The following is a 27,864-nucleotide window of genomic DNA, read 5'->3' as shown; positions in this document are numbered from 1 at the left end:
CTGTGGTGGAACTGGTCCTCCTGGGAGCAGATCCGGCGGAGGCGGAGGAATTGGGAATATGGGATGGCATTTTTGCAAGAGGTAGGGTGGGAAGAGGTGTAATCCAGGTAGCTGTGGGAGTCGGTGGGTTTGTAAAAACTGTCAGTGTCAAGTTGGTCGTCATTAATGGAGATGGAGAGGTCCAGGAAGGGAAGGGAGGTGTCAGAGTGGTTCAGGTAAATTTAAGGTCAGGGTGGAATGTGTTGGTGAAGTTGATGAATTGCTCAACCTCCTCGTGGGAGCATGAGGTGGCGCCAATGCAGTCATCAATTTAGCGGAGGAAGAGGTGGGGAGTGGTACCGGCATAAGTATGGAAGATCAACTGCTCTACGTAGCCAACAAAGAGGCAGGCATAGCTGGGGCCCGTACATGTGCCCATGGCTACCCGTTTGGTCTGGAGGAAGTAGGAAGATTCAAAGGAGAAGTTGTTAAGGGTGAGGACCAGTTCGGCCAAACAAATGAGAGCGTCGGTGGAAGGGTACTGTTGGGGACGTCGGGAGAGGAAAAAACGGAGGGCTTGGAGTCCCTGGTCATGGCGGATGGAGATGTAGAGGGATTGGATATCCATGGTGAAGATGAGGCGTTGGGGGCCGGGGAAACAGAAGTATTATTATTTGATATTCACTCAGTGTTATACTTTTAGTTAAACTTACCTCATTGTCCCCATGTTTGTTCTGCAAAAATAAAATTAACCTGGGCACAATCAAGAATTTAACTATATTTCTGACTGTTGCTTAGTGTATGGCAGTGCCAGCTCACTATGCCGTATGCGTTGCTGTTCATAATAAAAGTTGCTGCCACCATCCTCTTGAAGTGTATGAAGCCACAGGGTCAATTTTGTCCAGTGTGAACAAGGAAATCTACTTCCTGGCCTAACCAGAAGAGTCTCTTCGAGTGAACAAGATACAATTTATTGCATGTTAGCAACGAGTTAACTGCTTACTTTGATATGAAAGACATTGCTGTAGAGACTTTGGGCTGGACCAATTTTTGTGTCTCATTCTTTCAAGATAGTAAGTTGTTCTTTCCCCAAGTCCATATGACATATTACAGTACCCCTCATTATGAACCCTTTCAGATATACCTGCAATCTGTTTATCTCAAACTAAATGAAAATCAATCAGGAGTAAGAAAAGGCATGTAAGAAAGGCACTATTACAATAATCCTAGGTGACTACAATATGCAGGTGGACTGGGAAAATCAGGTTAAAAGTGGATTCAAAGAAAAGGATTTGTGAGATATCTATGAGATGTTTTATTTTGCTGCAGCTTGTGGGTAGAACTCAGAAGAGAACAGGCAATCATAGAGCCCACTAGAAAACAGGCAGCTCTGGATTTGGTGATGTGTGATGAGGCAGACTGGATTAGGGAGCTTAAGGGGAAAGAATCCAAGGGGTCAATAACAATAAAATGATCGCATTCACCCTGCAGTTTGAAAAGGGGAAGTGGGAATCAGATAGTTCTCCTGTAATGCATGTTTATTAAATGCATTTTGACCTATTTTTATAAAGCAAACTCTCATTTTATTATAACATGACTTCATCCCCGGCAGTTACCTGAACAGCAAAACACAGCCTCATGATCCTCTATCTGCAAAATGCAAATTCGGTGTGTTCAGCTAAACAGGAATGCAATCAGCTCTGCAAGCCTTGAAACATAGCTTGAATCTGAGAATTGTAGTCTACATTTTGAAGGAACTTTCTTTCAAACTGGGGAAGAATCATGAGGAGGACTGGACTTCCACATCGGGATCACGTAGTCAGTCAGCTTACACGCTTTCAAGTGAAGAGCTTTGAGTGTTAAGATGTTAAATGTACTATATTATTTATTAAAATATATGATTTAAATGTTTACTTAGACTGTGCTATTGTTTGTGTTAGGCTAACTATTATTTTGATTTGTGCTGATATTTTTGGTGGTACACCCCTAACCCTGTTTTTCCCATGGGCCCCATTATTTTCAATGCGTGATTTTCTATAACACGGTGTTAGACAGGAATGCCCATTGTGTTAGGAGGAAGGTACTGGAATAGATAGAGGATTGGCTGACTGGCAGAAGGCAGAAGTGGGGATAATGTTTTTTTTTCAAATTTCAATTAACTACCTGTAACTCTATTACAATTAAGTAAAGGTAACTACAAAGACATGAAGGACGAGCTGGACAAAGTTGTATGGAAGGAGAGCCGAGCAGTGAAGACAGCAATAGCAGGAGTTTCTGGTATAATTTTGGAGGCACAGCTGAAATTCATCCCAAGAAAGATCCTAAGGAGAGGACAAGACAAACCTTGCTAATAAGGGAAGATAGGAACAGCATAAAAGCAAAAGAAAAAAATAACATATAATGAGGCAAAGACTAATGGGAAGCCAAAGGATTGGGAATTCTTTAAAAACCAGAAGAGGACAACTAAAAAAGCAATAAGTGGAGAGAAGATGAAATATGAATGTAAGCCAGCTAGTAATATAAAAGAAGATTGAAAGAGTTTTTTTAGTACATAAAAGATAGGGGAGAGGCAAGAGTGCACATTGGACCACTGGATATTGAGGGTTGAGATGTAATAATGGGAAAGAAAGAAATGGTGGAGGACCTGAAGAGGCACTTTGCATAGTTTTTAACAATGGAATACGCCAGCAGCATACAAGAACTTCCAGACAGCCAAAGGGCAGGCATGAGTGTAGTGGCCATTATTAAGGAGAGGGTGCTGGGAAAGCTAAACGTTCGGAAGGTGCATAAATCACCTGAATCAAATGGACTACAACCCAGCGTTCTGAAGGAGATAGCTGAGGAGATTGCAGAAGCAATGGTGATGATCTTTCAGAAATCACTGGAGTCAGGAAAGGTGCCAGAGGATTGGAAAATGGCAAATGTAATGCCCCAGTTTAAGAAGGGAGTGAGACAGATGGCATGAAACTATAGGTCAGGTAGCCAGACCTCTGTCATCAATAAGCTTTAGCATTTATTATTAAGGGTGAAATTACAGAGAAATTGGAATTACCCAGTAAAATAGGGCTGAGTCAGCACAGCTTCATCAAGGAGACATCAGGCCTGACAAATTCATTGGATTTTTTTGAGGAGGTGTTGAGAAAGCAGGGAGACAACAGAAGAGTGGGCAAAGTAGCGGCAGATGGAATACAAGACAGGGAAGTGTAAGGTTATGTACTTTGGTAAGAAGAATAGAGGCAGAGACTATTTTCTAAATGGGGAAAAGGTTCAGAAACCTGAAGCACAATAGGACTTGGGAGTCCAAATTCAGGATTATCTTAAGGTTAACATGCAAGTTCAGTTGGCAATTAGGAAGGCAAATGCAACGTTAGCATCCATTTCCACAGGACTAGAATATAAGAGCAGAAAGGTACTGCTGTGGCTGTATAAGGTTCCGGTAAGACTACATTTGGAATATTGTGAGTGGTTTGGGGCCCTGCATCTAAGTTGAGACTGTGGTGCTGGAAAAGTATAGCTGGTCAGGCAGCATCCAAGGAGCAGGAGAATCGACATTTCAGACATAAGCCCTTCATCAGGAATGGTTGGCCCTGTATCTAAGAAAGGATGTACTGGACTTGGAGAGGGGATCTGTGGGAGGTTTACAAGAAGGATCCTGGAGTGAAGGGCTAGTCATATGAGGAATGGTTGCAGACCCTCAATTTGTACTCATTGTAGTTTGGAAAGACAAGGGGGGATCTGAATGAAATTTACAGAATACTGAGAGGCCTGGATAGAGTGGACATGGAGAAGATGTTTCCAACAGCAGGAGATTCTAGGACTTGAGGCTCCAGCCTCAGAAATGAGGGGATGACCCTTTAGAACTGCAATGAGGAAGAATTTCTTCAGTCAGAGGGTGCTGAATCCATGGAACTCATTGTTACAGAATTCTGCAGACCAAGTCATTGAGAGTATTTCATACAGAGACAGATAGGTTCTTATTAGAAGGTGATCAAGGGTTATGGGGAGAAGGCAAGAGAATAGGGTTGAGAAACATATCAGCCATGATAGAATAGTGGAGGAGAATCACCTATTTCTGCTCTTCCATCTTATGATCTTATGACAAGGTAAAACCCCCAGTTAAAATTGTTTTACCTTGACAAGCTTGTCCAACGTGTGTGTGTATATTAAAAATATATCACTTAACAGCTGCCTAGGGTGGGGGTTCTATGTATAACTTTCAAAAGAGAGTAAAATCCTGATTATTTTATCTGCACTTTTGGTCCCCTTTTCGAAGGAAAGGTATTATTTCATCAAAAGCAGCTCAGAGAGGGTTCACTCGGATGATCCCCAGTATGGAGGGATTGTCTTATGAGCAAAATCTAAATAGGTTGGGATTCTACTCATTGGAGTGTAGAAGAATGAGAGGTGATCTCATTGAAACTTATAGGATTCTTAAGAGGCTTGATAGGGTAATTGATGAGAGGATAGGACCAGAGGACATAGTCTCTGAATAAAGGGTCCTCAATTTAAAGCTGAGCTGAGGAGGAATTTCTTCACTTAGAGGTTTGGGAGCCTTTGGGAACACCTTGCCACAGACAGTTATAGTTTCAGAGTCCATGTGTATATTTAAGGCTGGGATAGATCGATTCTTGATCAGTATGGGAATCAAAGGTTGTGGGGAAAGGGCAGGAAAATGGAATCCTATTGAATGGTGTAACAGACTCAAGGGGCCAAATGGCCTACTATTTCGTTTTGTCTTCATTACAAATTGCTCTCCCCTTTCTGTATTTGCACACCTCCTGGCTTCTCCAAATGCCATTTCTGCACGTTGTATGTAATTGAAACAGTCGCCACTAAGACCAAGTCTTACAGTCAGTTCTGAAGAAGGGTCACTGGACCCGAAACATTAAATGTGATTCCCCTCCGGAGATGCTGCCAGACCTGCTGAGCCTTTCCAGCAATTTCTGCTTTTGTTTTCTTGCCCCTGTTCTATGTTGTGCTGTGCTCTACTTTACTATTCTATCCTTTATGATGCAGCTTTGAACTGCTCCAATTTTATATCGGCAGAGTGCAACAGCGTGCCCTTTAAAAGTGACGATCCCTTTAAATGGACGGTACCACGTTGCCTAAGCCGGGTAAATGGTGAATTTCTCCGAGAATTTTCGCGCCGCCGTCATTTTTACGAGAGAATCCTTTTTGTTGAGGGTGGGTGGGTGCGCGGAGTGTGTGCTGCATAGGCGTCGGGATCGGGATCGGGATCGGGATCTGTATTTGTGAACGGGCGGGTGGAAGAGTCCGGAAAAAAATGGCAGCCACCATGAAGAAAGCGGTGAGTGTGTGTGAGAGAGGGAAGAGAGGGTGGGAGTATGTGTGTGTGAGAGAGGGAAGAGAGGGTGGGAGTATGTGTGTGTGAGTGTGTGTGAGAGAGAAAGACCATACCTCTGTGTGTGTGTGTGTGTGTGTGTGAGAGAGAGAGAGAGAGGGAAAGAGAGAAATGAAAAAAAAGAAAGAAGGTGATAGAGAGTGTGTGAGTGGACTGGCGAGAATCCCCTGTATCTGCCACCAGTCCCAAATGGGTCCCTTTGCGTTTGTGTTGGGGCAAGTTACGTGTATACATTTGAAGATATTATCTGATTTGTGTATAAAGTAATCTGTCTGGTCGTCTCAAGGTTTATTGTCAAATGTCAACACATTTACAGAGAAGAGTTTGTCTTAAACCTTTGAGCCCAAATGTTTTGGGTTCAAGTCCATTTGTCTTGAGGAAACCCACCAGCTGGTGCAGGGTATGCATGTGCCAGTTCCCAGTCCAGGTAAATATTTGCAGAGGTATCATCTGAGGGTAGACTCGCCCATGGAAAGCAGTGATATTGGAGAAAAGTAAAATGTACCTCCACATGGTATTTAACTTCACCACAGCACCATAAGCCTTATGAAGTCCATTCTCCGTTTCTCAATTTCTTCAGAATCTTGCAGGTGAAATTCAAACTGTGGAGTGATGCACTTTAGCAGAATGAAGAGACAATGTTGACCAAAGTATGACATTCTAAAGGGCCTTCAGGAACACAGAGACCTGAAGGAATAGATGCTTCTATTTTTGCCTGGCAGCTACGCTGGGATCAGCTGATTATCAGCAGTACTGGGGGCTCCTGATTGCAGGGCAAGGTTGGGCCCATCGTCAAGGTTGGCCTAGTGATTAAATGACAGCAACACCGACGTTTGTGAGTCCGGTGGAGGAGTAGCAGTGCAGGTGTCGTTGGTCAGCCGGCTCAAGACTTATGGTTGAGGCAGTGGAATGAAGATGAACTTTCTTTCAGTTTTATCTTTTTGTTTTTAAAATATTCAAGTGGCACTGGATTGTGGTGAGAGTTAATGCTTTTTGCTGTTTTTTTAACTGTATTTCATTATACAAGGTACAATAAATCATCATTCATTCATTCATTCATTGTTGAAAGTGGCAGGCTAGTTAAACGTAGTTTGATAAATAAATAGCATGCTGGGTTTTCAAAGTAGAGCCATGAGTACAAAAGCAAAGAAAGCATGATGAACCTTTACAAAACATTGGTTCAATCGTGCCAGGCATAATATGTTCACTTCGGGTGCTGTGCTGTTCCAGCAATAAAGTTTCAACTTTGATCTCCAGCATCTGCAGACCTCACTTTCTCCATGAGTACAAAAGGAAAGAAAGCATAATGAACCTTTACAAAACATTGGTTCAATCGTGCCAGGCATAATATGTTCACTTCGGGACTCTCAACTTTAGGAAGTTGGAAAAAAAAGTTCAGAAAAAAAAAGAAAATGGTTCCAGAAATTGCGGGGGAGGGGTGGAAGTGGTCGCTTTAGAATTGTGGATGGATTAGAGATTCTTCTGAAAGAAAAGAAGGATGACAGGAGGTTTGCTTTTAAAATCATGTGGGAATGAAACGTAGAAGCTCTTATTAAAGATCTGTTATCGTCGGATAAATTCAAGGTTATCAGGCAGAGCAAACATGGTTTTGTCAAAGGGAAATCATGTTTTAAAGAACTTATTTGAGTTCTTTGAAGAAATATCTTAGTGGCAGTATCTGTACCTCTCAGCCAGGGGCCTGGGTTCAAGTCATACCTGCTTCAGAGGCATGTAATTACATCTGTACAGGTTAATTTGAAGTAACAGCTCTTGATAAAGGGGAACCGATGAATGTATTGTACTTAGATTTCCAGAAGGCATTTAATAAGATGCCATATCAAATATTATTAGGAAACGTAAAACCTCATGATGTTGGTGGTAGCGTATGGCATGGATAGAAGATTAGCTGGCTAACAGAATGCAGAGAGTAACAATAAATGAGTCTTTTTCAGGTGAGCAGGATGTCACAAATGGTGAACCATAGGTGCCGGTCTGGGGTCTCAACTGGTTTTACAATTTATATTAATGATTTAGACAAATGGACTGAAGATATGACAACTAAATTTATTGTTGACACAAAGGCAAGAAAGGCAGTCATTTGTAGAGTAGGGCTTCTGACCTCTGGGCTCATCCACTCTTAGCTTCTCTTAGTGTTTCTTTTCCTTTTTTCCATCTTTCTTTGTGTTTCTTTCTTTTTTAATTTTACTTACCTCTTGGGAAGAACTCTGTCATGATGATAGCATCCATCGGTGGCAGCGAGTGAGCCCAGCATGGTCATGGTGTCAGAGGCAAGTTTGGGTTTCCCGCGTCTTCTGACGAGATGTTCCTAGTGATAACGCATCACTGCTGTGGTGAAGGCGAGTTTGGTTTCTCGACGGCATCTACATGCATTGCAGACTTGTGGAGGTGGCAGCAGAGGCGAGTTTGAGCTCAGTGGCTGCAAGGGCGAGGTGGGCTCTTAGCGGATTCGTGGCAGAGGTGGAGTTGAGTTTGGGCTAGTGGTACCCAGCAGCATCAACGGTGTCTGCATTGGGAAGGTCCATCAAGAACTCGTAGTGGTGAAGGTGTCAGTGGAGGCGAGTTGGCACCGAAGAGGGACAACTATCATTCCAGCAGCAGTGGCACAGCAAAGGGAGGGGTGATGCCTGGCCACTAGGCCCATGACCTATGGCAGAGCACATAACAAGATGGATCGTAAAACCAAATACCTTTTCTTTATTTGTCCGTCTTTCTGCCTTTTATATTCGATGTTTTGGTTTATTTTTCTGTATTTAAGATGGAGCCGATGAGTGGCATAGATGTAGGGTGATAGGGGAAAGATTTAAAAAGGGCCTCCGGGGCAACCTTTTCATGGAAAGGGTGGTGTGTATATAGAATGAGTTGCCAGAGGAAGTGATGGAGGCTGGTGCAATTACAACATTGAAAAGGCATCTGGATGGGTACAAGAATAGGAAGGGTTCAGAGGAATATGGGCTAATTGGTGGCAAATAGAACTAGATCAGTTTTGAATATTTGGTTGTCATGTGTGGGTTGGACCGAAGGGTCTGTTTCCATGCTGTACAACTCTGACTTTTCATTCTATTTCGTAACAAGATATTGTGGCAATAAATAAATCAAATCCCAAAAGTGAATTGTGAAAAGGATCTGAGCCTACAATGGGATATAGTTAGCTTAAGTGAATCGGCAAAGATCTGGCAAATGTAGTATAATGTGTTAAATTGTTTATTTTGGCAGACATAATACAAACGAATCATGTCATCTTAATGGTGAGAAGTTTCAGTGCTCTGAGATGCAGAGAGATCTGAGTGCCCAAGTGCATGAATCACAGAAGATGAGTATGCAGGTTGAATTAGTCTTCAGGAAGGCTAATAGAAAGTTATGTTTTATTATGAGGGGAATTAAACGCAAGAGTATTCAGTTATAGAGGGTATTCATGAGATTGCTTCAGTTATAGAGGGTATTCATGAGATTGCATTTTGAGTGTTGTGTACTGTACTGGTCACCGTACTTTTGGAAGGATGTGAATGCTTTGGAAGCAATCAGGAAAGGTTTACTGTTCTAATACCTGGAATGAGGGTATTGCCCCTTATGAAGAAAGGCTACATAGATTCGGCCTCCATACTCCGGTGACTTAATTGAAATATATAAGATCCTGAGGAGACTTGAATAGGTGGAAATGGAAACAATGTTTCCTCCTTTGGGAGAATCCAGAACTAGAATCCAGGTCATTGTTTTTAAAAGAAATTGCTTATTTAAGATAGAAATGAGGAAAAAAAAAGTTGAGGTTTGTGTCTCTTTAGACATCCCTGATAAATTATTGGGGATACACACAAATGTTAAGATGAGTTTAAAATCAGCCATGATCTTATTGAATGGTGGAGCAGGCTCAAAGGCTGAGTAAGACATAAGACATTGGAACAGAAATTAGGCCATTGATTCTGTCTGCCATTCAATCATGGCTGATAAGTTTTACAACCCCATTCTCTCACCTTTTTCCCATAATCCTTGATTCCCTCGATACTTAAGAACCTATCTATCTCAATCTTAAATATACTCCTTATCTCAGTTCTAAAAAATCTTCCCTTTACTCTTAGGCTATGTACTCAGGGCCTAGTCTCTCTTAACCAATGGAAACATCTTCCCAACATCTACTCTGTCCAAACCAGTCAGTATTCTGAATGTTTCAATTAGATTCTCATCCTCCTAAACTCCACCGAATGTAAACCTCCAAATGTTCCTCATATGTTAAGCTTTTCACCTCTGGGACCATTCTCGTGAACCTCTTCTGAACACACCTCAGGGCCAGTACATCCTTCCTGAGATATGGGGTCCAAAACTGCACAAAATACTCCAAATGTGGCCTGAATAGAGCCCTATAGAGCCTCAGAAGTACATCCTGCTTTTATAACCAAGTCCTCTCAAAATAAATGCTATCTTGTATTTGTCTTCCAAACTACTGACTAAATTTGCAAGTTTACCTAGAGAGAAACCTGGAAGCAAACTTACAAGTCTCTTTGCACTTCAGACTTCTGAATTTTCTATTCATTTAGGAAATAGATTAGATTAGATTACTTACAGTGTGGAAACAGGCCCTTCGGCCCAACAAGTCTACACCGGCCCTCCGAAGAGCAACCCACCCAGACCCATTCCCCTACATTTACCGCTTCAACTGACACTACGGGCAATTTACTTATCCAGAAAAGTGAAGAATATTCTATCACATTCTTGACCTACACCTTGGAGATGGAAGACAGACTGTGCGGTGTCAGAAGGCAAGTTACTCACTGAAGAGTTCCTAGTCTTTCATCTGTTCTTGTGGCCGCAGTAATTATGTGGCCAGTCCACTTAACCTTTAACATATATTAGGATAAGTAGCTGAATGTTAAAATGCCAGTATCTAGTGGCAAAGTCCTACTCTTGTTCGTATGTTCGTAGCTAGAATCATCGTTTAAGAATAAGGAGTGTAATAGAGAGTCATAGAGTTCTACAGCATGGAGAGGGGCCCTTTGGTGCAAACTGATCCATGTAAACCAAAATGTCCATCCATGCTAATCCCATTTCGTTGCACTTGGCTCATATCCTTCTAATCTTTTCCTATACATGCTTTTTAAATGTTGTTAATGTATTTGTCTCAACGACTTCTGCTGGCAGGTCATTCCATATGCGTACCACCCTCTGTAAAATGCAAGATTTCTCACTTATCTATATTAAACTCCATTTGCCATTTTACGGCCCACTTCCCCAGCTGATCAAGATCCTGCTGCAATTTCTGAGAAATTGTCCATGATACCGCCTTCTTTAGTGTCATCAGCAAATTTAGTAATCATGCCTTGTACATTCTCATCCAAATCATTAATATAGATAATAAACAGTAATGGGCCGAACACTGACCCTAAGGCACTGCACTAGTCACAGGCGTCCAATCCAACAAGCATCCTTCCACTATTACCCTCTGCTTCCTGCCTTTTTTAGGTTAAAGTTGAGGTGAATCATTTTTCTTGGAGGGTTTTTGGAACTCTGCCCTTGAAAGGGTAATTGAAGGAGGGTCATTGATTATTTTTAAGGCAGAACCAGAGAGATCCTTACTCAGGAGTGTGAAGAAGGTTATCTGAGGTAAGTGGGAATGTGGATAATCAAATCAAATTAATCCTGATATTGTTAAATATTTGGGCTGCCTCAAGGGATCGAATGGTCTATTCCTCCTCCTTTGTATACTTTTATATTATGTAATCTAAATAAGGTACATCATTTTTTCACAATTGTGATATTGTATAGCGAGCCATAATCATTGCATTTAATTCATTGCTTCTTTATTATCTTTCAATTCTTAATGATGAGCAATGAATCTGTTCAGATTCGGATCTGAATAAACTATTTTAAATGCTATCAAGTTCTGTTGACGTCTGCTGAACCTATTCCGTATTCCATGATCACCCTCAATGCAGACAATCCCTCAGATAAATTTCCCTGCACAAATTGTGTCTCAAATGTTTCTGTCTGTTCCCTCCACTCTCAACTCTAATGACAAATGCCAGGAGCTCATGGACAACTTTGAATTGTCTCAATCTTAGTGCCTCTCCTGCAAACCTCCGTTCCACGAGTTCACCTGGCTAAAATTCCTTTAATATCTTTCCACTCCCCACTCCACCCCCACGGTGAATGCTCTTCTATGCTGTTCTCTCTTATCTCCCCAGTACCCTCACTGAGTTCATTTTGTCCATGTGATCAGTTCCCTGCAACATCAATCCAGTTACCACAAAATGACTGGTTTTTAACTTCCATCCTGGCCCCCAGTATTGTAAACTAGCCTTTTTTCCTTCAAGTGATGTTCCCTCCTCTTGAAATGTTCCTCTCCTTAAAACATCTTGTCACCAACTTTGACCCCAATATCTTATTATTCCATTGATAACCTACCTTCTGTTCAAAGTCCTTGAATGAGTTTGATTTATTGTCACATGTACGAGATACAGTGAAAAATGTTGTGTGTGCTACACAGGTAGATTTCACCATACAAAGTGTATCAAGGTAGCAGAACAGAATATAGAAAACAATGTTACAGCTGCAGAGAAGGTAGAAAGAGAGAGATCAGAATTAACATTTGAGAGATCCATTCAAAACTTTGATAAGAGTGGGGAAGAAGCTGTTCTTGAATCTGTTCATACGTGTATTCAAACGTTTTTATACTCTGCCCAATGGAAGAGGGTGGAAGAGATAATTGATTATGTTGCTTGCTGTCCTGAGGCAATAAGAAGTATAGATGGAGTCAATGGATTGCTGGATTGCTGGTTTGCGTGATGGACTGGTCTACGTTTACGACTCTCTGTAGTTTCTCGTGGTCTTCGGAAGAGCAGTTGTCATACCAAGCTGTAATGCATCTGGATAGGATGCTTTCCATAGTACATCTGTAAAGATTGATAAGAGTCCTTGCAGACATGCTGAATTTCCTTAGCCTCCTGAGGAAGTAGAGTCTTTGTTGTGGTTTCTTGACCGTTGTGTTAATGTGGATGGACTAGGGCCAGGAGTGTATTCACCTCCCAAATTAAATCACATCTTTCTCAGAACTCAATGTTTGAACCCCTTTTGAAATTTCATTCCTGCCATGCAATTAAATGGGTCTCAGTATGGTCACAAATTGCTTCCTACATTGTGGCTATGACAATGACTCCTTGTCATTCAGTCCCTTTGTCCTTCCTCATTGGCCTGCAGTTTTGACATGCTTGACTTCATTGACCTTCTCCAATGCTTCTCCACTGTCATCCAGCTGACTGGGAGATTATTTTTACCTTTTTCAGGAGACATGAGCATTGCTGCCAGGGCCATTACTTGTCCAGTCCTAACTTCCTGTGAGAAGATGGTGATGAGCTGCTTTGAGCCAGTGCAGTCACCGTAACAGCAGTAAGCCATTCAGCTTCTTGTGGTTGTGCCACCCTTCATGTGATCTTCATGCCTTTAGCCCATAGCCCTTAATACCTTTGCTTAACAAAAATGTGTCTATCCCATATTTAAAATAAACAACTAATCTAGCATCTACTGCTATTTGTGAAAGCGTTCCAAACAGGTTCCACCTTTTTGTTTGTGGAGGCGCTTCCTAACATTCTGGCACTAATTTTTACACTATGCTCCTCAGTTCTAGAATCTTCAACCAGTGAAAATAGTTTCTCTACTTAGCTTTTCTTGTTAATGTAAGACCATAAGACATAGGAGCAGAAATGAGGCCATTCAGCCCATCGAGTGCACTGCCATTCAATCATGGCTGACAATCTTATCAACCCTATTCTTCCACTTTCTCCTTGTAACCCTTATTCCCCTTGATACTCAAGAACCTATCTCTCAGTCTTAAATATCTTGAAGACTTTGATCAGATCATTCTTTAACCTTTGTAGTTCTAGGGAAAGCAGGCCTAATTGGTTTGATCTCTCCTTGTAACTTCACCCCTGAAGTCCAGGTATCATTCTTGTCATCCTATGTTGTGCTCCCTCTAAGGCGAATACAATCAGTCCTCCATATCTGCGAGGGTTCCATTTTGGAGAAAGCCCACAAATGATAGAATTTGGGAGTGTGAAGCTTGTTTAAAAGTATGTTAAAAATCATGGATACGTGAGTTTGCCAGTGGATCTTGATATTTGTCCCATTTTTTGACACGGATAAGTGAATTTGCAATTCGTGATTTCACGAATACAGAGGATTTACTGTATATCCTTCTTAAATTGTCCGGCCCAGATTTGCTCACAGTACTCCAGGTGAGTCTAATGAGGGTTTTACATAGATGCAGCATAAGTTCTACACCCTTGTGCCCCAGTTTTCAGGTTATAAAGGCCCTGCATTCCATTAGTTATCTTGATTATTTTCTGCACCTGTTTGTGGTATGTTAAAAATCTATGCATCCGAAGCCACAAGTCTTTCTGGACCCGCTGTTTTTAACGTGCCATCAAGAAGGTACGATAATCTTTCCTTTTTCAGTGCAAAAATAGATAAACTCACACTTAATTACAGCGAACTTTATCTGCCACAGTTTTACCCATTCACCAGTTTATCAGTATCTCTTTGTAATTTCATGTAAACATCTACAATGTCTGCATTGCTACCGAATTTTGTGTCATTGGCAAATTTGGATGAATAACTATCCAAACCATTATCTAAGTCATTAATGAATAATGTGAATATTTGAGGCCCTAACACACACCCGCATGGGACACCACTCATCGTACCCATTATTCTCAATTTAAGTCACCTTCCACTCAACTCATTTCCCAGCCATGTCACAAGTGTGCCCTCAATTCCATGGGCTTCTACCTTAGTTAACAGTCACAATGTAACGAAAGGCATAGCTTGTGGGAAAGGAGTCTCTGCAGTTTTATCCAGTTGTGGTGAATTTATGGCAATATAGTTCCAAGTCAAATTGTGTGAATGTGGGAAAGCATGCATCTGCTGGTGTCCCATATGTCTGCTGCCTTTGCTCTTCCAGTTAGTAGAAGTTGTGGTTTTAGAGGGACTGTCAAATGAGACTGGGTGAGTTGATTCAGAGAATTTTGTATATGATGCATAATACTAACACAGCATCGATTGTGGATTGGGTCCCAAACAAGCTGGCATCTTTATACTGGATGATATTGAGCCCCTTGTATTGTTGAGCCATCTGGCAGTGGAAAGGATTCTATCATGCTCCTGACACTTGTGCCTTCTGGTTTGTTATCTGCTGCTAATCTTTCAGCTTTTGACCTGTACTTATAGCCATAGCTTTTTTAAATATATGGTTGGTTCCAATTCTCAATGGTGACTTCTCAGGATGTTGATGGGGGAGAGATTCGGAAATAGTAATGCTGTTGAATGTCGAGGAGGGGTGGTTGGATCTCTCTTGTTTGTGATGGTCATTGCCTGGCACTTGTAGTGTGAGCCGGAGATGTGTTGCTGGAAAAGCGCAGCAGGTCAGGCAGCATCCAGGGAACAGGAGAATCGACGTTTTGGGCATAAGCCCTTCTTCAGGAAAGTGTGTGTAGTGTGAGTGCTACTTGCCATAAGATCGTAACTCATATTAATACTATGTACGTCAAATCCTAGTGAGGAACGTTTATAGCCTTAAACCTTGCCTTTAAACATTTAGACTAAAATGTAATGCTGAATTATAGAACACATTTGCTGCACACTAGAAAATAGACAGGCAGGAAGGCTCAGAAAAAGGGGAGCGCTCAAGGAATGTAGAAGATAGGGACATCTGTGCTCACCAAGTGAGGCAATTAAGAACATTTGCCTTAACATCGGTGAATCCAATGTGATAACATTCACGGCCATTCCCTTGTGAAATCAATGACAGTGTTTGATTCTGACCCTGAAATGAAACTTGGGTACTATAAAAACCATTAATTGATGGTCAGATCCTGTCCTTTATAATGGATTCTTATTACCCCTTGCAAGTGGAGCAGACACAGAGAGAAAAACATCTTTGCTGTTACAAGACCCTGCCTTGAGAGTTCAAAAGGACATGAGAGAGAGAGAGACCAGACCATTTTAGTGCTGAGACTGCTGAAGTCAGTAGAAAATTAACTCTTAGTGCTTACCTGCAATGGATTGAATTTAATTGCATTTTGGGATTTTATGATGATATTGAGTAGCCATTACCGGTTATTAAATACAAACTCTGTGAAGGGTAATATTGATGAAGCTTTAACTTGTGTTCTTGCAGACCACTCTACAGACCTTACAGACTGCCCCACTGTCAATCCTAACTGATCAGATCTTGTGTCTTATTTGAATTTGAATCACAACCCTGAAAAGAAAGCATGTTAAATTCAAAGACTAAAGAATCAGTTTAAATGCAACCTTGCAGTGGTATCTCAGCCTCAGGTACAGAATGATTCAGTGCTTAAAAAGCAGGAGTCTGCTGCTAGCTTGGAAATTATCCTGGGCCTAACATTGAAGAGATTCTAGCCTAATTTAATTGTCAAAAGTTGCTAAGAAGACATTTTGTAAAACAATTGTATCTGACACGTGAGCTGTGCAAGGTTACCTTATGAACTCTCCAATTAGCTCAGACTGGTATGCATTTATGATAGGAGTTTGTCTTGCTAGCAGGAGCCTAACTCAGCTGGGTATGTTTTCCCACCTGATGAATGGCTTAGGGCCTGTAGAAGTGATTAGTCAAGTGTACACAGACCTGTCAATTAACTTTTTTTCCTTACGATTTATTGTCTTTCACTGTTATTTGTCTAATTAAGAAAACGCAACGTTTTTGTAAACTTTTGTATAAAGGAAGCCACTTTGTATCAGTACATCGGAGTAGCCTGCTGGGGCACTTGAAGAGCTGTTACCCCACTCTCCTAGGTTATTAGAACCTAGCTAGTTTAGCTTATAGGTATCAGTGTTACCTTGTCACAGTGATGCTATTGATAAATAAGGGAGGTGACTAAAATTAAACTAATCTGTCTGTAAAAAGGTTTTTTATTCCAGACTTCCAAAGAGTACGATCTCTGGGACGAACCAAGAGAAAGGCTTTACAGGTCTGAGCCCATAAGGGATTCCCTGGGACATCTCAAATCTCTACTTTAACACCAGAATGAAACCTAGTTTTTTACATCCAAATTTTTTTTTAATTGTGGAGGTCAGTTACTGAACATATTTACAAGTGGCTGTCACTTTATGTTTAACACAGACTAAGATGTTTCTTAAACAACAAAAGCATGATTATATTATACTGACAAAAAAACAGGTTTGAAGGATTTTGTTCCAAATACAGAAAATAATTCAGATTTGTTTTATTCCTTTTTATATTAGTGATTTTCTTACAAACATGCAAACCTCATAAAAATCCCCACCACCTCTTACTAAGACTCATTGCTCAGACTCAGGCTGCACTACTGTTTCCGTGTAGCTACAAGATGTTTTTTGCCTTCAGCTAGTATTTCTCCCAAGGTACCTAAAATAAATTGCAAACTAATCTCACTATGACTTTAACTTCAGAGTAACTGCAAGTTCCTTAAACCCTTACCCTGTATCTCATTGGACTCTTTTTGCTATGCAACCGTGTTTGGTTTTCTCTAACCTTTTCAGTGCACTGAACTGTTCACTACAAGGCATTAAAGCCTCACTTAAAATACATGTAAACAGACAGACCTCTAGACCTTTTGGCAACAATCCACAAGCGCACTCAAACGTGGAAGTAAACAATGTCTCGCCCTCTTTAACACACAAAATACAAATTCACTTTAAAGTTATACATTCTGTACATCATTGAAAGTCTCCATTTCTGTAATAATAGTGGAAGGAATATGCTTGATGAAAGAGCTGAAATATTTGGCCCTAGGATGCTACCCTGAGGAACTCCTTTAGTGGTTTCCCAGCATTGAAATGATTTGCCGGCATTAACCACAATAATCTTCCATCATGCTAAGTATGTCTCCAGCCGGTGGAGAGTTTTTCCCCTCATTTCCGTTGACCTTAATTTTGTTTGGACTGGTTAATGCCACACTGAATCAAATGCTGTCGGGTTATCAAGGATATTAATCTTACCTCTGTTCTGTCTTATTTCATCCAATTCCATTCTTAATTACATCTAATTGTATCCAGATAATGGTTTGAAATTCCTTCTTTTCCTGCTTCTGCACTGTTATCCAAGATCTTTCTTTGGTCTTCTCCTACTTCATATCTGTATGTTGCCTCTGGCTGACACCATTTGAAAGCATAGTGTTAATTAGTTTTGTCCACAACCCCTTTCACTCTCAGCTCCTCCACTGTTGCTAAATTATGAGACTGTTTATATGATGTTATGTACTGAGTAAGCAGAAATTTATCCAAATAAATATTGGACAAGTGAAGCTGTTGCGATGGTCCCCACTTCAAATTCCATTGCCTACTTACCGACTCTATCATTCTCCCTGGCAATAACCTCATGGCAGGTTAGTCTGTTAATAACCACGGGGTCATAATCAGATATTGCTAAAGAGTGGGCAACGTTTCCAAAGCTTTTCACTTTTTCACATCAAGATCCATGCAAAATTGTCAACTTCCAACCAATCATTGGGTTTGAATCTGTAAAATATGGGTTTTTATCAAAGTTCTTGTCTCCATTTGACATCTGGTTTTCAAAATAATTGGTAACCTTTTCTCCCAATCATTACCAACAGGCAGAGATTTTTTTTTCCTATGTGGGGATCATAAAATATTAGTGGCACCTTTGTGTACATGATGGAAGGGGAGTTTTTGAAAGGACTGTAAAACCAAATTATGAGATACTAAAATGAAGCACCAGCTGTGAAAAATCATTCATCCTCACAAAAGTATAAGATATTAAATGTCAGAGGGCAATCTGCACTATTAAAGTTTTTCTCTTTTATGACTGAATGTGTTTGTGAGGTTGAATTTTAAGCAGGAAATTTCATAATGCCAACTGCTAAAGAGCACAGTCAGCTCAATTTTCTCTGTGGATATAGATGGATAAGCAGCAAGTTGGTAATATATTTAGACAGGAGAGCTGACATACTGGGTGCTTACAAGATAATGTTTATCGGAAATTTGTTTGAAAAATATCATTGCATGAAAAATCATGATTTTTTGATTCGATAATGGTATGTGGACATCACTAGCTTAGCCAGTGTTTATTGCCGATCCCGATGCCCTTGAGAAGCTAATTGTGAGTTGCATTCTTGAACCACTGCAGTTCATTTGGTTAAGGTAGACCCTCTGCCATCAGATCCAGTGACACTGAAGAAAGAGAAATTTATTTCCTCATTAGAAAGGTGAATATCTTGGAGGGGAACTTGCAGTTGTTGGTATTCTCATGTATCTGTTTCCCTTGTCTTTTTAGCTGGAAGTGATTGTGGAATTGGAAAGTGCTGCCTAAAGGACCTTGGTGAATTTCTGCAATATATCTTGTAGCTGATACTCCATGCTGCTACTGAACGTTAGTGATGGAAGGAGTAACTGTTGTGGATGTTATGCCTAAAATAACTTCACACAGGTTCAACCCATCACCACACCACCCTTTATTTCCATGTTGAGAGTCTTTGACACTGATCCAGCTCCTTCAAAGCTGGCGCTGAATGAGCAGGATGTCTGACACTCCTGTTTATCCGTGTCAGCCAAGGCTCCCTGATCGGACCACATTCCCAATCAGGGAAATCATATTCTGTGAGGTCCACCAGGCGGACCTCATAATACTGGCAGTCACATGGGCTGTTTTGTTGTGGATGATCTCAAGCTTCTTGAGTGTTTATTGAGCTATATTTATCAAGGAAAATGGGAATATTTCATCACACATCGACTTGTGGCTTCTTTTTGGTGGATTGGCTTTGGGGAGTCAGGAGGTGAATTAGTCACTACAGGATTCCTAGCCTCTGACTTGGACTTGTAACCAGAATATTTATACGGCTAGTTCAGTTTCTGCTTAATGGTTACTCCCAGGATGTTGATGGTGGAAAATTCAGTGATGGGAATGCCGTTGAATATCAGTGGGTGATATTTAGTTTTTTTTCTCCTGTTGAAAATGATCACTTAAGTGGCCATAAGTGCTATTTTCCATTTGTCAGCACAAACCAAGATATCATCCAGGACTGGCTGCATTTGGACTGCTTCAGTATCTGAAAAGTTGTGCATGGTGCTGATGCAATCATCAACAACAGTCCCCACCTCTGACCTTATGATAAATGGATTGCCATTGAAGAAACAGCTGAATATGGTTGGCTTGAGACATTACACTGATGAACTCCTGCAGAAATGTCCTGGAGCTGAGATGACTAACCTCCTTCCAACAGCCACAGCTATCTTCCTTTGTGCCAGGTGTGACTCCAGTCAAAAGAATTTTCTCCCTAAATCTCATTGGCTTGTTGCCTGGGCTGGAGAGTTTTAGTTAAGAGAGACTGGATAGATTGGAGCAAAAGAGACTGCGGAAAGGAGGGGTGGGAACATGTTTACGATGTATAGACTTATGAGGGACATAGATAGGATCGACAGGAAGGAACCTGTTTCAGCTGGTGGACAGATCAATAACCAAGAGCATAGATTTAAGCTAAGGAGCAGGAGGTTTAGAGAGGATGTGGAAAAACATGATTCACCCAGAGGATGATGGGAATCTGGGCTTCAATGTCTGGCAAGGTGGTAGAGGCAAAAATGCTCAACATTTAAGAAGCATTTCATTGTGTATTTGCGATGCAATGCTGTCAGCCAAATGCTGGAAAATGGGATTAGAATAGTTCAGTGGTTGTTTTTAACCAGTGCAGACATGAAGCACCGAAGAGCCTTTTTCTCTGCTGTAGATCTCTACAATTCCAGTTTTGTTAGGGTTCCTTGATGGAGCCTTTGTGTGAAGGGCAGTCACTCCCACCTCCTGCAATTCAGCTCTTTTTCCATACTTCAACTAAGACTTTAAGCAAGTGCTTCTTGATAGCACTGTCGATGTCATCTTTCACCATTATTAATCACCAAATTTGTCAGCACATAATGGGAGGAGTTGTGAATCATCACAAACTGTGCAATTGGCATGTGTAAATTCTATCATTCCACTCAAAAAATGGCATTTTACATTGACCTTCACCATGTGTGAATTAAGATGCTGTATTTGTACTTTGCCACGCAAAGTAAATTAATTGGAAAGTATCATTTTTAACAATTTGATAATTTCTGCTGATTGCCAAACAATCTCTTTGGCAGGAAGTCTGCAATTAGAAGTGTGGAGAGCCAGATAGTGACTTGTACACACCATATTTTACCTTATTACTTTTTTCTATTTTTTTTCTCATTTCAATCTTTACTTATTTCTCTCCTGTACCTGATTTGACATTACATTCACCCATCCTAATGTGTAACCTGTCTCAATTAAACCCTTTTACTCAAGCATTGCATCTCATGAGGTAAGGAGATCCAGTATTCGTCCTGTCATTCACCAAGTGCCAGTTTACCCAATGTCCTCTGTTTGCTTTTATCAACTCTTACTTCTGGACACTTTGGGTAAAATATCTTTTGAGCTGAAGAGTACAGAAACAAGTCTAACTGAGCACAAAGTGCCTTGCACCAACAATTTTTTTTAGTAAGAGATGATCTTAGTTCTAAAATCAAAACCTAAAATCAGTATAAATAGAGATAAGATATAGCAATGGTGGTAAATCACTTGTGGCAGTTGTTGCTATATGCTGTGATGGAATCCTCTAATTTTGATCCTCACTTTTTGATTTTTGGTATTAATGAAATTAATGGTTCCAAGTGATGCTATTCAGTTATACCCAGCAACAGAAATGGGCTTCTTGTACAGTTTTCTATTGATCACTTAGTGTAATTTTGGAGGTTGCTGAAGTGGATTTTAAAGGTACACATAGAGAATGAAGCGGACTGCATGTGAGGAGAGCACTTGGCACCTCAACTACATAGAATCTCTGTGAGAGATTCAGTGAAGAGTCGAGAGAAGCTGGATGGCTCTGTACTGTTTGAACTCAAAGTAGGATTATTGGCTGGTGGCTTATTGTTAGAATAAAGGCAAAATCCTGTGGATGCTGGAAATTGAAAGAAGCACAGAGAATGCTGGAGAACCACAGCAGGTCTGGCAGCATGTATGAAGAGAGAAACAGAGTCCATGGTTTGTGTCAAGTATGATTGTTCTTCAGAACTGAGACATGACAGATATGAAACTGAATTATTGTTGTCAGTACGTACTGACAGTTGGCAATTCTGTATATTGATTTGCAACTTCAAGTTTTCTCTCACTTGGAATATATAACTGCTCCACTATTTACAGTAGGCATACAAGTCAATAATCTTTCAGAAATCATATTCATTGTGTTTTATTTTAAAACTTTAAGCAGGGTGGATGTTCTTAAAGGGACTATGCCAGAGCTGTAATGCTATTGCCAGTTTATAACGAGGGTACATTTTGTAACTATATCTGACTGCTTGTGTGTGACATATGGTTTTTCTTGGGTGTGTGGCTGGGGAGAAGGGAAGTATGGCACAGTGGCACTGTTGCAGTTAATGAAGCAGGTTACCGGGTATAATGTAGGCAGTTTCATGAATTTCAAAATCAGAATGTCATTTTTCATTTCCAGGTCCTAGATCAATAATGTGTAAGCTCTTGTTGGTGATTTAGTGTGCAGAACCTTATCACTCAATTCCTGACTGAGAAGTATTGACGTTTCTGCACTTGTAAGAATGTTAGTTTGTAAACCAATACAGCTGTGATTTATTTTTCCGATTTTCTGTCTTTAATTTAATGTTTTCCATTTGCAGTAGCTAACTTTTTGTACATAGTTCTGTAGTTTTGCAAATGATTTACTAAGTTTTCGATTTAATTGTATACTTTACATTCAGAAAGCCAACTTACTGACTCATTCACAGAGAAATCAACTTGAATCAGTGGAATTTCCATTATCTACGCTCGTAATTATCTGCTTTCTTCAAAGCCATTCTGCAGGATAAAATCTTGCATGAAACATTCTGTCATTGTGTAGCTTGCAAGCATCATTCTCTTATCTGAAATAATCAACGATCAAGAAAAGTTCAATTGTATTTGCAATATAATATGCTACACTTGGTCTTGTCTTCAAAGCTGTGCTTGGTGCAGAGCAACAGTCTGTCTACAAAATCAAGGGACTCTTGGTTACCTGTCAATTTCCACTTTCCACTAGAGTGACTCACTTTGTCTATTGTGAGTTGTTGGACATTCCTCTGTGCACAACAGAATCCATTTCTCTATGATACACAAACATGTTAGTTTGCAGCTGTTGAAATTGCATATTTCCAATAATTAAAGAAAGTTTTAGTGAAATGGTTTCATTGAGTGTAGTGTTTACTTTGCATAGTTTTATAAAATATAAAGAGAAGGAATCAAGCACTTTGCTGTTAATATACATTACATCTATCCATTTATTTATATGCTTTGCGATTCTACTTGACAGATGTTACTGAGAGGCAAAAGTGAGGACTGCAGATGCTGGAAACCAGAGTCTAGATTAGAGTGGTGCGGGTCAGGCAGCATCCGAGGAGCAAGGAAATCGACGTTTTGGGAAAACTGTTACTGAGAAAACAATACATAGTGTGGTTTAGATCTCTGATTATTTTAAATTTGGGATCAGTTTGTATGTACATAAATACATGAAAAATGTGTTTATTTTTACGATAAATTGTATTTGTTTTACAGGCAGTAGAAGATGTTAATGTTACTTTTGAAGACCAACAGAAAATTAATAAGTTTGCAAGAAATAATAACAGGCTTATAGAGCTTAAAGAGGAAATAGAACTGAAAAAGGTAAATACAGAGTATTGTACAATGAATATGGTTTGTGGAGAATTTGTTATTTAGGTATGTTAAAAGCTGTATAAATGTACTGGGTTGAGGGTTGTCCTCAAACAGATTAGCTGTGAGTAGTTTATCACAAGAAGAGCAAGTTGTTTTCATGTAGTGCCTTTAATATAGTATATTGTCCAAAAGATCTTCAGAGGAGTTTTATCAAATTGGTCCACAAAATAAATAAATATGTAAGGTGGCCAAAAGGTACTGACAAAGAAGTAGTATTTAAGATCTTGAAGATGGAACGAAAGGTTGAGACGAGAGGGATACGGCTGAGATAGAGCAATTTAAAATTAGGGATGTGTGAGAGGTCAGCATTAGAGCAGTATAAGTATCTCAGAGTTGCAGAGATTGGGAGAAGGAGGGCTGTAGAAGAATTAAATTTGGGGGTGGCACGGTGGCTCAGTGGTTAGCACTGCTGCCTCACAGCACCAGGGTCCCAGGTTCGATTCCAGCCTCAGGTGACTGTCTGTATGGAGTTTGCACATTCTCCCCGTATCTGCATGGGTTTCCTCTGGGTGCCCAAAGTGTTAGGTGCATTAGAGAAATGGGACTTGGTGGGTTATTCTTCGGAGGGTCGGTGTGGACTTGTTGGACCGCTTGGCCTGTTTCCACATTATAGGGAATCTAATCTAATCTTAAAGCTGAGCCATTGCTTAACTGGGAGCCAGTTGAGATCAGTGAGCAAAAAAGTGATGGTCCATGATTTGGTAGAAGTTAGGACAAGACTGCAGTCTTGGATGACCTTCAATTTAACGAGGATAGAAGATGGGAAGCTAGATGTAGATTACAATAGTCAAGTTTGGAGATAACAAAAGTAAACATATGAGGAATACAGTTGCAAACATGTTTAAGCAATGGCAAAATTGAACAGTACGTGAATGTGAAACTAGATGGTTATCTTGATGGCATGACAGTGAAGTTGTATTTACATGAACTTAAATGCAGTGATTTTCAACTTTCTAGCTTCAAGTAGACATTCTAGAAATAAACAACCACTCATTTGAGTAACCTATCTTACTGGGTGCTTTAATAGTATGCTCATCTGCAGTGGAATTAATCATGTAAGGACTCACAAAAAATAACCTTTACTTACTTTGTGAATCCTATTTTAAGATTTTGAAGAATCTTATGTTCCACCAAGCCACAGATGAATGCAACAAAACTACTCTGAAAATTTTCCTTTTAAGTTTAGCAGTTAGAGCAAACAGATAAATACAGTACAACCTCGATTATCTGAATTTTGGATTATCTAAACAAGATCTCAAGGTCCCGATGCTTGGGTAGATTGAGTTATCCGAACATTCTATTTTCTGAGCAAAATACTCCCCGCCCGTGTCGTTTGGATAATCAAGATTGCCCTGTACTTCATTGTGTGTAGTTATAAATGGTTTATTTGTTCAATGCCACTGATCTTTTCTTGTGTGATTCAACTTAGAAACAGTTACAGAATCTAGAAGATGCCTGTGATGATATAATGATGCTTGATGACGATACAATGCTGGTGCCTTACCAAATTGGAGAGGTTTTTATTAGCCATTCCCAGGATGAGACACAGGAGATGCTAGAAGCTGCAAAGGTAATAAATGTCTTGGCTGTCTGATGCTTGCTTCTAATGTTTCAATTTACCAATGAGTAATTGCACTTAGACTGGTTAGTCTTCTACTACATGTCGTTAGTGTGAATCAATACTTTGTAAGATTGCTGTAGCTGAGACCTTACTATCACACAGTTAAAGTTGTAGAGCCACGTTACTTATTTCAAAATTGTCAAGTATTTCCTGTTAATTTTGAGTTGCCATATATAAAAAAAATTCAAATGTCTTCAATATAACAAGTGGTGGTGCTGCCAAGTTGTTTAATTTGAATTGTGTGTTTAGGCAAAAATTAAGAAGGATTTGTATTATAATTTTCCCAAACTTTTCACATGATTCCTATATAATTACTTAATTTATAATCTATCAGCTACTGTTACGTGGGAAAACATACAACAATGAGATGAATGACCACTTAAGTATCTTTTGTCTATTGGTATTAATTAAAGTAGATAAATTGGCCTGAAGCATTCCATAGCACCATGGAATCTTTTGTTTCCAATTGTACCAGAAAAAAAAAGGTTTGAATTCACCATTTTTCTGACAAAACAGCACACTCTTGGGTTTGCACCAGACAGTCAACTTGTCTTTTGTACAAAATAAGCCTTCTGCAAGGCAAGATTAGAAATGGGGCAGAACGTAATGATGTGGAATGGACTAATGTATGTTTTTTAAAAAGTGCTCTAAATATCTTTGTAGCTGTTAAGCTAACATTTTGTGTAATGTGGAATAACTAGTTTACTAATGCAGTGCTGACATGTAATGTGGGCAGGGTCTAGATTAGAGTGGTGATGGAAAAGCACAGCAGGTCAGGCAGCATCCGAGAAGCAGGAAAATCGACACTTCGGGCAAAAGCCCGAAGCAGGAAGTGTCGACTTTCCTGCTTCTCAGATGCTGCCTGACCTGCTGTGCTTTTCCATCACCACTCTAAACTAAATTGTGATCTCCAGCATCTGCAGTCCTCATTTTTGCCTATGCAATGTAGGCAACTTTACAGAGCAGTTAATTCTGTTTTCTTTTGCTCACACATGAAATTTAGATAGGCAATCTTCTCTCTGAAAACTTCTTCAGTAATATTTATGATTTGGGGAAGGTGGTTTCCTTATTTTTGTAATCTTAGCAAAACAAACCATTTCTATTACCTCCATATCTTGATATTGAATTGATGGGAATTGGAGGAAGAAAACATGGTGAAAATGATGCATGTGTGAAATAGGTTACTGGATTCTGCATAATCTGCAATACCAGAGTGGACTGACATAAATTCTACACAACCTTGATCACCTCTGCCAAAATTGCCCACTTCTGCCACTACAAGTTCCTTTGGGGGTTCCTCATGTTCTTTAATACCAGCTATTTTCTTAAACCTCTTGTCTGATTAACAATCACCTCAAGCAGAAAGTGTAAAGATCAGAGATGTGTTCATCATCAACAAGATAAGCTATCCATTCAGTCAGTTTTGTAAATCCTCACTTTGTGACCATGTTGAAGTTCCATTCTGCACTGCTGTACACTCTTTGCTCCTGTACCCTTTATGCCACCTTATGTATGGTTGACCGCACCATTCTTCAGTTCAGTTGTATTTTGTGCTGGCTTCCTTTCATTCATGCCTATTCAATTATGGTAAAAGCATTTCTAGCAAAATCTTTTCTTTGAATAAATTTCTTTCGAGTCACCAAAGATCAATCCTTGACCTAAACCCCTCCTCGTACACATACTGCTCCTTAGTGGCATCATCCAAAGACATGGTATTCATAATCACGTAAGCTAACAGTACCCAACTGGACTTCTGTATTGCTATTGTCCATCATTCCACAATCATCTGCATTCTCTTTGTCACTTAGGCACTGGATTAGCTACATCATCCTCCCTCCAGTTAGACACTCCTACCACATAATTGTACGTTACTGCCAGCCCTATTTCCTTCCCTGGGCCGCTGTGTCCACATGACACAGACTGTAACGTTGTGATCCTGTTTGACCCAGAGTTAAGTTTCTAATCCCATACACAGTCACTCATAATTCTTGTGCCAATCTTTGTATCTACCCCAGCCCATCTGTTACTGAAACCCTTATTAATGTCCTTCATTCCAGACTTGATAACTGCAATAACTTCCTGGTAGGCCACCCATTCTCTATTAGCTCTTGTAAAACTAAGCTACAAGTTCAGCCAATCCATGGCTTTATTTAAGCATTTAAAATAATCTCAAGTTTTATGGCCCAAATCAATTAATATAATTTTTAAATTAATGCTCATTTTAATTTTCTTGATTGTTTGTATCTTGACAAGACTTTAAACTTTATGTTTCAGCAAAGTTTCCAAGATGAGATCCAGGCTTTGCAGACCCGCGTGGAGACAATTCAACAGGTGTTATCAGATCTCAAAGTCCAGCTCTATGCAAAATTTGGAAACAACATTAATCTTGAAGCTGAAGACAACTAACCTGTTTTTTTTCACCTGTCACGTTTCACTCGATTAAATGATTTAACTTTTGCAAAAAAAAAGTCATCACTTTGTTCATGTTTTTGAATGGAATTTTAAAATTTTTGGCCTGCAACTCCATTTCTTTGATGAAAACATTATTTTATACCTGCTTGAATTTGTTATTTATTTGTTACAGTGGATCTACATTCTGATTTTTGAATTTTCTGTAAAATAATCAGCTGTTAAAATGATTTCCTAATTAGGGATTTAAATTAAGCTTTCGCATTCAAATAAATAATGTGACTGTCCCAATGTGACTTGCATAATCCACCTACTCAATAAAATAATTAAGCTTGCGCAAATACACTGGCTTTAACATTTCTACAATGCAAAAGGTTTAATGTCCTTGTCAAATTTAAATTTTATATCTTATATTCCTTGGAACTAGAGATTTTCTTTTACTGTTGAAATCTCCAATATTGCTAAATAATCAGTTAGCATTTTAAGGGGCAGTATATGGACGTGTGTGTGGAATTGCACAATTAGTCAAATTAAAAATGTTGTTTGGTTCTCTTTCATTTTACAAGGCTGTTAGTCCAGGATCATTCGCGACTAACACTCTATGTATAAATAAATGCTGCTTTCATAGGTAACTGCACTTTCAGGCCTTATTAGAAAAATTGAAACCCAGAGATTAAAAGGGAAGTGACATTTTGCATATTACATAAAAAAAACAGAATA

At 39.8% G+C, this 27,864-nt stretch overlaps 1 protein-coding gene across 3 annotated transcripts; it reads left to right on the top strand.

The window, feature by feature from the left end:
* Nucleotides 1-4,934: 4,934 nt before the first annotated feature.
* pfdn4 (prefoldin subunit 4) lies at nucleotides 4,935-27,485 on the top strand. Of its 3 annotated transcripts, none has more exons than XM_043710216.1 (4): nucleotides 4,935-5,093; nucleotides 22,956-23,063; nucleotides 24,544-24,684; nucleotides 27,010-27,485. In XM_043710216.1, the coding sequence occupies exons 1-4, from the start codon at nucleotides 4,950-4,952 to the stop codon at nucleotides 27,139-27,141; spliced, it is 525 nt and encodes a 174-aa protein (XP_043566151.1). In that variant the 5' UTR covers nucleotides 4,935-4,949; the 3' UTR covers nucleotides 27,142-27,485. The 3 variants fall into 3 exon arrangements, with proteins under 3 accessions (XP_043566151.1, XP_043566154.1, XP_043566152.1); XM_043710219.1 differs by lacking the exon at nucleotides 4,935-5,093 and adding an exon at nucleotides 5,181-5,287; XM_043710217.1 differs by lacking the exon at nucleotides 4,935-5,093 and adding an exon at nucleotides 5,616-5,768.
* Nucleotides 27,486-27,864: the final 379 nt, after the last annotated feature.

This window comes from Chiloscyllium plagiosum, chromosome 20 (genome assembly GCF_004010195.1).
Source record: "Chiloscyllium plagiosum isolate BGI_BamShark_2017 chromosome 20, ASM401019v2, whole genome shotgun sequence".
NCBI classification, from domain to species: domain Eukaryota; kingdom Metazoa; phylum Chordata; class Chondrichthyes; order Orectolobiformes; family Hemiscylliidae; genus Chiloscyllium; species Chiloscyllium plagiosum.
The sequence above is the reverse complement of the archived record's forward strand: the minus strand, read 5'-3'. Positions and strand labels throughout refer to the sequence as shown.